The sequence below is a fragment of the Varanus komodoensis genome, unplaced genomic scaffold (genome assembly GCF_004798865.1).
Source record: "Varanus komodoensis strain SLA01 unplaced genomic scaffold, ASM479886v1 scaffold9, whole genome shotgun sequence".
In the NCBI taxonomy this organism is placed as follows: Eukaryota; Metazoa; Chordata; class Lepidosauria; order Squamata; family Varanidae; genus Varanus; species Varanus komodoensis.
This window is the reverse complement of record NW_025336598.1, coordinates 26,760,572-26,772,971: the sequence shown is the minus strand read 5'-3', so window position 1 is coordinate 26,772,971 and position 12,400 is coordinate 26,760,572. Positions and strand designations below refer to the sequence as shown.

The 12,400-nt window shown below is 42.3% G+C and overlaps 1 protein-coding gene across 1 annotated transcript in view; it reads right to left on the bottom strand.

The window, feature by feature from the left end:
* LOC123016996 (dynein axonemal heavy chain 11-like) overlaps nt 1-12,400 on the bottom strand; it is a 198,224-nt gene that overhangs the window by 83,521 nt on the left and 102,303 nt on the right. The window contains exon 35 of the mRNA XM_044417936.1: nt 8,268-8,410. Coding sequence (XP_044273871.1) covers nt 8,268-8,410 — 143 coding nt within the window. The remainder of the gene's footprint in view (nt 1-8,267; nt 8,411-12,400) is intronic.

Genomic DNA, 12,400 nt, shown 5'->3' with positions numbered 1-12,400 from the left:
TCAAGGCAACTTACACGGTCCTTCTCCTCTCCATATCACAACAACTCTGTGAGGTAGATCAGACTAAGTCAGAGATTGGCCCAAGATTACCCAGTGAGCTTCCTAGCTGAGTGGGGACTAGAACCTGGATCTCCTGAATCCCAGTCCAGCCCCCTCGTTACTATACTGTGTTGGCTGCTAATAAAAAAGCTTAACTTTGGCTAGCTTATTACCTTAAACACGTTATGACCCCTCTATCACTCAAACCCAATATCAGTAACATTGCTTTAAATCTACATGCTTTGGCTCATGAAGTGCTTAGACCATTATAAACCAGTTCCTCAGAAAGCATGAAATGATCGGTGCCCAACCTCACAGCACTGTGCCTTAAAGAGACCCGCAGGCCCCAGCTCCTTCTAGCTCGTCATTTATTATGCCTACAACCCACATCCAGAATATCTTAGGGCCAGATATTTATGATCTTAAATGTGTCTCCCCTTCTAACATGCACTTTTACATTTAACACACTTTTTTAAAAGATGCAAATAGCTAGCAAATAGCTGCCAGGTGTGTGTGTGTGTGTGTGTGTGTGTGAGAGAGAGAGAGAGAGAGAGAGAGAGAGAGAATTGTTGAGATAATAGCAAGCTGGGAAGGTGACTTTAACCTCTCCCCTATCATAACCTCATCAAAAAAGCAAAACCAGAATACCTGTTCTACATGCCTCCAAACTTGATAAGAGGGAATTCTCCACTGGCAGCTATGTGCATTTCTAATTTGGCCCTATAAAGCATTAGCCAGGGAGATGGCACAAAAGGCACTCTGGCTGGCTCCAGCAATTCAACATTTATTGTCCAATACCTGCCATGACGACACTAGTAAAGAATCACCCTTTGTGTTGACAGCAATATATTATGAATCATTATTATACTATTTTCTTGTTTTTGAGATGGCAGTAGCTGCCATGCCAATGTCAATCATATCTAAATGTGTGGATCAAAACATGTTATTGCATTAGCCATAAATATATCATAAATAAAAATTATGTGCAATAATTCCTTATGTGTGTAAAGTTTACTAAGGGTTTACTAGAACCAGAATGGTACAGCAGATTAATCAAAGGATATAAACTCTGGAAAACTTAACATCAAAGAAGGTTTCAGAAAATCATGTCAAACACCATTTTAATGTTAGTGGCTATAAAACACAAATGTAAAGGACATGGGGTTCTGATTCACTGATGATAAAAACGAACAGTTTCCTTAGATACTCCTTATTTCTTAAAAGGAAATTTTCCAGAGTAACCAATAGGAATCCAAACCCGAAGGTCACCATGAAGAATTTGATTGAAGACCAATAAAGATTAAAGAGCTACCAAGGCTATCCATCATCAGAAGAATGGAGAAGCAGAAGGTATTGATCAGACCTTTGGAGAAGGTCTGAAAGGAAGTAGCAAGGTCATAATGGTGATATAAGATCTGCGAGCGAACCAGGGTGCGCTGGATGTACCTCAAGCAGCAAAACATGAATGTAGTCCTACAGGGCACATTATGCTCCAAGGAAGTTTTGACATGGCCCTGGATGATGACATTTTATGATTTCATTTACAAATCCTGACAGCTCAAATGTGGTGACGACACACAGAGATGCTTGCAAACATTAAAACACATTTGCCTGCAGAGCACATAAAAACAAATTATACAGTCCCTTTAATTCCAGAGACAGAAGCAGGAGATAAAAGCTAAAAACAGGGTACCAGCCTATTAAAATGGCTTAATGTAAAGGGATAAAGGCCCGACAGAAGAAAAACAGTTTGGCCAGCTGATGCTTAAGAGAGAGGGGCACATCCAAACCTTCCTTGCAAGAGAATTCTTCAGGCTAGGAGCAGCCACTGAGGAGGCTTTTCTATGTCTTTTGCTATCATGCCTCCACTGCTGACAAACTTGGATCTGTTTGCTAGGGTCATGTGCAACATACAAGAGATTTTTTGCTTTGTGACAGTGCAAAAATGAGGACTGCTTTCAAATGCTAAGTCCCCACTGGCAAACACTAAAAAGTGGATTTGGTCAATGCTGTGCAACACAGTTTATTCACCCGAACTCTTTCTCTTTGCTACTTTCTGCTTTAACATAAAGGCAAAGGAACTATCTAGCTAAAATGATACCCAACTACCGACCTCTTTAGTCTTGGAAATATCATATGAATTCTTAGAATTAATTAAATACTTCATATACTTTAGAACTCCTTCATTGATCACTGCCTTGTCATGGCGAAGGGGCTTGCGTAGCTCAATGAAGCTATGAGCTATGCCATGCAGGATCCCCAAGACGGACAGGTCATAGCAGAGAGCTCTGACAAAACGTGATCCACTGGAGAAGGAAATGGCAACCCACTCCAGCATCTTTGCCATGGACACTACCAAAAGGCAAAAAGATATGACGCCAGATGATGAGCCCCTCAGGTCGGAAGGTGTCCAATGTGCTACTGGGGAAGAGCGGAGGGCTAGTACTAGTAGCGCCAGAAAGAATGAAGTGACTGGGTCAAAGCCGAAAGGACACCCAGTTGCAGATATATCTGGTGGGGAAAGGAAAGACTGATGCTGCAAAGATCTTTACTCCATAGGAACCTGGAATGTAAGATCCATGAATCAAGGCAAGCTGGATGTGGTCAAACAAGAGATGACAAGACTGAACATCGACATCTTAGGAATCAGTGAACAAAAATGGACAGGAATGGGTGAATTTAATTCGGATGACCATCAGGTATACTACTGCGGGCAAGAATCCCTCAGAAGAAATGGACTAGCCTTCATAGTCAATAAAAGAGTAGGAAAAGCAGTTCTGGGACACAACCTCCAAAATGACAGAATGATCTCAGTTCGAATCCAAGGAAAACCATTCAACATCACAATTGTCATAGTTTATGCCCCAACCACTGGTGCTGAAGAGGCTGAAGTTGACCGGTTCTATGAAGGCCTATAACACCTTCTAGAATTAACACCAAAAAATGATGTCCTTATCATCGTGGGGGATTGGAATGCTAAAGTAGGAAGCAAAAAGATAACTGGGATAACAGGCAAGTTTGGCCTTGGAGTACAAAATGAAGCAGGGCACAGGCTGGTAGAATTTTGTCAAGAGAATACGATGGTCATAGCAAACACTCTTTTCCAACAATCCAAGAGACGACTCTACACATGGACGGTCAACACAGAAATCAGATTGACTATGTGCTCTGCAGCCAAAGATGGAGAAGCTCTATACAGTCAGTAAAAACTAGACCAGGAGCTGACTGTGGCTCAGATCATGAGCTTCTGGTTGCAAAATTTATGCTTAAATTGAAGAAAGTAAGGGAAAGCACTAGGCCACTCAGGTATGACCTAAATCATATCCCTGATGAAAATACAGTAGAGGTGACAAATAGATTTAAGGAATTAGATCTGATAGACAGAGTGCCTGAAGAACTATGGACAGAGGTTCGCAACATTGTACAAGAGGTAGCAACTAAAGCCATTCCAAAGAAAAAGAAATGCAAGAAAGCAAAATGGCTGTCTGAGGAAGCTTTACAAATAGCTGAGGAAAGAAGGGAAGCGAAAGGCAAGGAAGAAAGAGAAAGATACACCCAATTGAATGCAGAATTCCAGAGAATAGCTAGAAGAGATAAGAATGCCTTCTTAAATGAACAGTGCAAAGAAATAGAAGAAAACAATAGAATAGGGAGGACCAGATATCTCTTCAAGAAAATTGGAGATATGAAGGGAACATTTCATGCAAAGATGGGTGTGATAAAGGACCAAAATGGCCGGGACCTAACAGAGGCAGAAGAGATTAAGAAGAGGTGGCAAGATTACACAGAAGAACTATACAAGAAAGAGCTTAATGTCCCTGATAACCACGATGCGGTGGTCACTGACCTTGAGCCAGACATCCTGGAATGTGAAGTCAAATGGGCCTTAGGAAGTCTGAGAACAACAAAGCTAGTGGAGGTGACAGTATTCCAACTGAGCTATTCAAAATCTTAAAAGATGATGCAGTAAATGTGCTATACTCAATATGCCAGCAAATTTGGAAACCTCAACAGTGGCCGCAGAATTGGAAAAGGTCAGTTTACATTCCAATCCCAAAGAAGGGCAATGCCAAAGAATGTTCAAACTACCGCACCATTGTACTCATTTCACATGCTAGCAAAATCCTACAAGCTAGGCTCCAGCAGTATGTGGACCGAGAACTACCAGAAGTACAGGCAGGATTTCGAAGAGGGAGAGGAACTAGAGATCAAATTGCCAACATATGCTGGATCATGGAGAAAGCTAGGCAGTTCCAGAAAAACATCTACTTCTGGCTTCATTGACTATGCAAAGGCCTTTGATTGTGTGGATCACAACAAATTGTGGCAAGTTCTTAAAGAGATGGGAGTACCAGACCATCTTATTTGTCTCTTGAGAAACCTATATGCGGGTCAAGAAGCAACAGTGAGAACTGGACATGGAACCACTGATTGGTTCAAAATTGAGAAAGGAGTTCAGCAAGGCTGTATACTGTCGCCCTGCCTATTTAACTTATATGCAGAGCACATCATGAGAAAGGCGGGGCTGGATGAATCATCAGTTGGAATTAAGATAGCTGGGAGAAATATCAACAACCTCAGATATACAGATGATACCACTCTCATGACAGAAAGTGAAGAGGAACTAAAGAGTGGGTGAAAGAGGAAGCGCAAAAGTTGGCTTGAAACTCAACATTAAGAAAACTAAGATCATGGCATCTGGTTCTCTCACTTCCTGGCAAAGAGATCGGGAACAAATGGAGGTAGTGACAGATTTTATTTTCCTGTGCTCCAAGATCACCACAGATGGGGACTGCAGCCAAGAAATTAAAAGACGCTTGCTCCTGGGGAGGAAAGCTATGGCAAATCTAGACAGCATACTAAAAAGCAGAGAAAAGTGCGTATAGTCAAGGCTACGGTTTTCCCATTTGCAATGTATGGCTGTAAAAGCTGGACCATAAGGAAGGCTGAGTGCCAAAGGATCGAGGCCTTTGAATTGTGGTGCTGGAGGAGACTCCTGCGAGTCCCTTGGACTGCAAGGCGATCAAACCGGTCAGTCCTAGAGGAGATCAACCCTGACTGCTCTTTAGAAGGTCAAATACTGAAGATGAAACTCAAATACTTTGGCCACCTAATGAGAAGGAAGGACTCCCTGGAGAAGAGCCTAATGTTGGGAACAATGGATGGCAAAAGAAGAAGGGGACGGCAGAGGATGAGGTGGCTAGACTTATTTTATATTGTTAACTTGTTTTACATTGTTAATTTATAGTATTTTAATTGATTTATTTGTATAAATAAATAAAATTAAATTTATTTAATAAATAAATAGATGGAGTCACTGAGGCAGTTGGTGTGAGCTTAGGTGGACTCCGGGGGATGGTGGAGGACAGGAAGGCCTGGAGGAATGTTGTCTGTGGGGTCGCGATGGGTCGGACACGACTTCGCGACTAACAACAACAACATACTTTAGAAGTAAACCTTAACTACTAACATATAAATGAGGGTGTTTTTCTTAAGAGTTAAATATTGCTGTGAAGTAGATAAAGAAGCAGCACTTCCTCGCTTCTTTAAATAGTTATTTTTTCTTTTCTAATGTATAATAAAAACAAAGTTGGACCTGTTCTATTTTTCCAGGTATAATGGGGAATATTCAGACAAATTCTGCAAAGGAAGAAACCATGTATGTATTCATCAACACTCTGGCATCCAAATCATAAACACCTTTATTGGCATGGTGAAGAATCCAATTAGTCTGAATGTTAATTAGATTGATATTAGGACACCTAAGATTGTTTTTGTTTTATAATAGGAGCAGGCTTCCAGAAACTAGGGGCAATAGTACGTGTGTTATCAAGAGCCACTTGTTCCCTTCACGTCCCTTGCTGTCCTATAGTTCCTTTTTCCTGCTCTGCCCCTTCTTCCATTACCTCTGCAACAAGCAACATGTGCCCTGTCGCCCGTATGGGAGCAAGTAAGCATATCTCATGTCTTTGCGAGTGCTTGTAGTTCAAGATGATCAGTCTCCTTTGAGGATTCATACAAAAGGACTAATAAGGTGATTTGCACTTCTAAACCTACTCTAGCTTGCCTTTATTCCCTCTAAAACTGGAGGTTTGAGTGACTAGCTTTATTTGTACATGGCAACTCTGCCGCAAGTCATGCCAGACTTTCCAACCGTTTTAGTGATCATTGACTTGGAAGCGATCCTTGTCCATGCAAACCAGGCACGTGTGTTTTATGCTTTCTTGCTTACGGGTCCAAGTCTCATTCGGATCTACTTTATGTACAGAGCAATCTGCATGATGGAGATGACTATCTGGCTATTTATTATGGGATCATGTTAGCCTGTTGCTGCAAAAATAGTCAAGTGTTCTGAAGCCACTTAAAAACTAACAGATGTATTATCACATCAATTTTTTGTGGACTAGAGGTCAGTCTAGGGTGGCCATGTGTCCTATGTGGTCTTGATTTCAATAGCTGTCAGAGAACAGTTTTTTGTTCAAAGGTGCCTTCTCTTGTCCAAGTCCAGCTTAAAGATAAGAGAGAAGAGAGCACAGGGGCATTCTGCCAGCCCATTGGCAAGCACCAATGTTGCTGGGGCATGGTTTCCCCCACTATTTATTCATTTAAAACATTTTTATGCCGCCCCCATCATAACAAAGCCTCGGGGCGGCTCACAGCAAGAACAAAATTATACAATAAAAATATTAAAACCCGGTGCATCTCGGCTTAAAAAAAATAAAATCCTACAAATAATCAAGTTCAATGAATCAATGAACTTAAAATGAGTTTTAAATAAAAAGGTCTTGGCCTGGCGCCGAAAAACAAATAACAACGGCGCCAGGTGGACCTCTCTGGGGAGCGCATTCCATAGGTGGGGTGCCACCGCAGAGAAGGCCCTCCTCCGGGCCACTACGGAAGTTCTCTTTGTACTAAATTGCCATACCCATTTTTAAAATTAGCATCTCATATACATACTGTGTAGATTGTAATTGTAATTGTAACTATTATTGTAATCATATTATTATCATCATCAGTATATACAAGTGTTATGAAAATGTTCACCTCTTTTTTTTTAAACAAACATGTCCTCTTTTGGGCAAGGCATACGTGGCCTGCCTGGAGGTCACAGGGTTGAAATAGCAAAGCCAGGAATCCTGTAGCTGAGCTGGTATAGGAAGAGCCCCAGTGGCTGCTTCTCCAAGCTGAAAGCAGCAACTGCAGAGAAGGGAGGAAGGGGCATTCCAGAGGGTGGGGAGCAGATGTGGCCAGGGGGGCTCAAAGACACAGCATCCTGACAGCTATCCAGCGTCCATCCCTCTCCTTCTGAAGTGCCACGGCCAGATGGCCGGAACTGGCTGAGGAGGACTGAGGATGCGATTTTTGCCTTCTCCTGCCCTGCACAGGCTGCCCTCAGTCCTCTGACTTTGGAGGCTTGCAGGCATTCCCACTGATCTGCCCCCTGGGATAGTTTCAAGCTGCACTTTGCATATTCCACAGTCCTTTGAATCCCCTGTTTACATTTTCATTTCTTTCCCCTACAGCCATCTCTCTCTCTCTCTCTCTCTCTCTCTCTCACACACACACACACACACACCCCTTCTTGAATGTGAGTAAATCAATTCGAATCCACAGAAGTTTATTCATTCAACTCCTGCCTTTCCCAACAACCAAGGCTTCTGGGCAGTTTACAACAGTTTAAATAAACGTGTTAATGTTTTTATGAGCTGCAGAACTCTGTTGTTTTTACAGCAACCAGCTAACTCTTTGGACAGTTTTATTCATATGAATAGTCTAGAATAATAATTCAGTGGAACTATTCATATATGAAAAATTACACGTTAGATGCTCTCAGCTCAGTAATTGCCTTTACATCTCTGCCAAATGACTTACAACTGTAGAAGCTACTAAATTTTCCTTTAAACAACAACACAAAATCAATGATAATTATTATTATGTCTTCTGTGAGATGCAGGCTTGCAGGTTTCTACATCAGTAAAAAATGAGATACAATGCTAAGATCCAAATTGAGCTTCCATACTTCATTTTTGTTTTACAATTACTGCAAAGATTAAAAGGATAGGATATTCTTTCAACATCCGATAACTAGATTCTGTATATTAAAAAATCAATATATTGATAATTTCTCACAAAACAGTGTTTATTGTGAGAATTCATTCTGTACACCTCATCCTACAGCAGTGATTATATACTGAATGTTTTCCATTATACTCATTTTCCATCTGTACCTTTAGCTGCCGACGAATACGGTCAATAAAAAATTGCCAGCAGTTCTCTTTTGAATCAGCTTGGCCAAGCCCCCGTAGTTCCGTCCTTGTCGAAGAAATGATGCTATCCAACTCATCCTCGCTAAATAAATCAGGAATATCACCTTCAGAAAGGGAACAAAAATCCATATGTTGAATATCTTATCTAAAGTTTAGTCGATGTTATTTCCCTAATGCAGATCAATCTTTTGTGTTATTATGGTTCACGTGATGATGTTTTCCACTTCCAGACGATTCTTCCTTTGAAGAGACCGGCATGATCTCCAGGGTTTTCTCCAGCCCATCCCTATATTATCCCCATGAAAAGGTTAGGCTCTGTGAGGTTAGGCTGAGAGGGCATGTGACTTTCCAAGGGGATCCCGTGAAGGCCAAACTATATTACGTTAAATGCAGTTTTGAAGTATGTGTGGCCAAAAATAGCCACTGCCAGCAGGACCCCTTCCTCCCATCAGCTACCTGCCCATACTCTTCCTCTGCAGCCTGGCCTTCATTCCACTTCCTTTTTGTTTTCAGCTCATCACTAAGCTTTTTGTGAAACTACACTAGCTTTCTCTGTTGTCTTCCACCTTTTTTCTTGTTGGAGTTGTTTGCAATTGTACCTTCAGAATTTCTTTTTTAAAAAATGTTCACCCATCCTGGACTCCTTTTCTCTTGCCATGGGACCTTACTCATCATTGTTCTGAGTGTATCAGACTTGGCTTTTTAACGTGCAGGGTATATGTGTGGCTACACTTGGCTTTTGCTTTCTTTAGAATCAAGAATTTAAGTATGGTTATTCATTATTCAAATGCTTTCATGGTATGTTGGTGTGTTGGTATTTTGAACTGTGCTTCACATGACTTGCACATTATTGCATTCACAGGAAAATATTTCCTATACTCCTTCTCAGCAATTATTTATCCCTATATGCTACAAATATAATAATCAATCACTACAACTGCATCTTAAAATCAAGCACTCCTTTCTGTATTATGTGATGCAAATTAGCCAAATGAATGTTTTTAAAAGTTGGTGATATTGTGAGGTCCTTTCGCTCCCAGCCTGACTTTCTTCCAGTCTATGCCCTCCCATGTATTATTTGTATTTCCAAACAGTTTTCAATTAGCCCTGCCAACTAGTTGAGGGGTTTTTTTTTACACCCTGAATGTTTCTTTTCACAGGTTAGGAAATTTTTGTACAGAAAGGCCAGAATCAGAGGCTTCCCCCACTGCCATAGGCATGCAATTACACTTACATATGAAGGTGCCAGTCCAATGCGCATGCAGCAGTTGGATTCACTGAACGTGTGTTTCTTGCTTCTAAGTCAACATAGGCTGCATGGCACTTCAGGTTGGTAAGCTTGCTACCCCAAACTTAAGTTATTGGACACGCGTCTTATCCATGCTCTGTAAACCGCCCAGCTGTCATATCGTGCTCAGTTTCATTTTGGCTTGTTTTATAACAGGAATGCTGCAATAGCCCACATTTTGCACTATCCAATCAAGAGTACCTTTTAACTGCTGTAAGGATAAATGTAAATGCTAAAAATGGGGTAGGGAACCTAAGGACTGGATACCAAGCCTGGCCTTCGGGGTTCTCCAGAGGGCTGCATCCCTTTCCCCTGGAACTGTCCCATTTCTCCCAATCACTAATAGTTTAATGGTTTCTCTGCTTTTGTGCAGTTGTTTCCCCTCTTCTGAAAGGCTGAAAACCTGTCTTAAGGCTTAGTTCTGGGCAGCAAGAGCTTTAAGTTACAATATGCTGTTATTTTTTGGATTTTGAACCAACCCTTTTCATCTTTGTCCCTGTTCACCCACTGGAGTGCAGCCTCACAGGAGCACTGGAGACAGGATGTCTGTGTGCGCCTGTGCCACTCGACACACTTTCGCTCCAGATGTGATCCAGGAAATGGCTGAACAGGACTCAAACTTGTTAAAGGCCCACCATCTGATGCCACAGATTTTGGACTGGGAAGCTGGCAGCTTTATTCCCAGATGATATTCAAATTAGTGTCTGTGGTGGTATTCTGGGCCTTTACATACTGCTGCCACCATTCCTAAAATCTGTGGTAGAAAGAAGACTAATCATGTAAAAGCAACCAAACAGCAAAAATATAGGAAGGCCATTGCCAATCACAAATATCCATCGTATCATTCTTTGCTTGTTAAATTAGCCAAATCCTTACTTAGCCTACGAATGCTTCAGTTAAGCAGCTTTGGCTGCCCACAAAAACAGTCTCCTGGCCTCCACTGATTGAGCAGTAATGTAAAGCAGCAAGTGGATCAAAAGAAAATGGCAACACACAATCCCTTTAGTGCATTTAGGGATTTCTTTTACTTGTTGCAGTTATTGTGTAGACCTGCCCCCTTGTGTGGAGATGAAGGCTCTCACCACACAGTTATCTGCACTTTTGTCACGTCCGGGAGTGGACCACGTGGTACATCTACATCCTACTCTTGCCTGTGCCCACCTCCTGAGGGGTGTGTGAGCTGGCAGCTCCGGCACATTCGGCTCATCTTGCAACAAAGGCAGTGGCCACCAGCGTGCTTCTGGGCTAATTCCACATGCTCATCAAGGGCTCTGATCTATGAATGCATTCAAGGTTTGCAAAACAAAAAATGTGAAAGGCAGCCTCTGCTTGTATGAGTCATGCTCTACAGCTTGGGCCCTGCTCCAATGCCTTCCTTTCGTTCCGTGACTTTACAGCGCCCTTCATGAGGTGCTGTCCGGAGCTGCTGTTCCCTACACGACGAAGAACATATTTATCCTGTGGAAGATTGCAGGCAAGCTTCAGCGATCTCCAGACTACTTCAACAGGTGAGAGAGTACACTGAGCATGGATCTGGGGTTTCTTCTACCAGACCAGCATGGCTCACTTCGTTTTATGCATGCATTCCGAGAGGCTTTCCTCCACAGCTGAGACTGATGGATGATCCCCCGACCAAGCTATTAGGCTTGATAAAAGGTTCCCAGTGGCTCCAAAATGAGCTTAAAATAAATAAAGCATGATTGCTGCATGGTGAGTTGGGCCACGGAATAGAAGCTGTGGCCCTGAACCAGAGACTCACTCACCCAGTAAGGATTTAACTTCTGATTATTGTTGCTGCTCTGTTTCTTTCCATGTTACCACTACATATTTTTAGTTGTTTTAGGTCAGTGTTCCTGAGTCTGAGAAAGGCAGGGTTTAATTTATTTAACCCAGGGATGGGGAACCTCTGATCGATGAAACTAATTTGGCTTGCGGAGGTTCCCCATCTGCTCTCAAAGCCCCCTCCCGGCCAGTGGAAAAAGGTATTGCTGCTGTTATCTCCAGCCCCCTAGCACATTACTGATCACTGGGGATAACAGCAGGGATATCGGCCAAGATTCATTCCAGGATTCCTGGGATGAGGCCAGTGAATGTGCGTGCCCATTGCCTGCTCTGTGGTGAAGGCGCAGGCAGGCAGGCAAAACCACTCCAATGGCAGCACCGGGTGGGGGGCTGCTCTCCGTCCGGCACCCTGGTGGGGGCAGCTGTGCCGTGCACACCGGGTATGGCATTCCCGTCCTGTTACTCTTGCTTAAAATGGCAGAAAACAAAATTGGATTTAAGTCACTTCAAATGCTTTCTTGGTGGTGCTACAAATACTATCCACCCACCTCCGAATGGTGGGCAAATACCTTTCTCTCTGTCTCCTATAATATAACATGCTCATATTATGTACATTTCAGCACAGATAGGAAAACAGCATCTATTATCCTGGAGGACATTTTTTTTCCTGACAAGACCCCACTATTGTCCTAAAATAGTAAGTGGCTGAAAAGGCTCAAACTCTTTCTTCTGCGTTATTGTGCTGTATATGCAATTAGTGAAGAGACACTGTCAGCAGATATTTTTTAATGGATATACAGTTCTGCTTTAAATGAAGTCTTCACCATCTGTTCATCTCAATTATAAACACAAAACCAACATATCTTACAATAGCTTCAGAGACCACAAAGATAGTCCACTGTTATGCTCACACTGTTTACTCCAGCCCCCTTCTATCTGGAGAAATTATAAGAGAATATTATGCGACTTACATAGGATTGGAGCTACACCAACTTTGCTCTTCCCGCGTTCTACTGAAATCAAC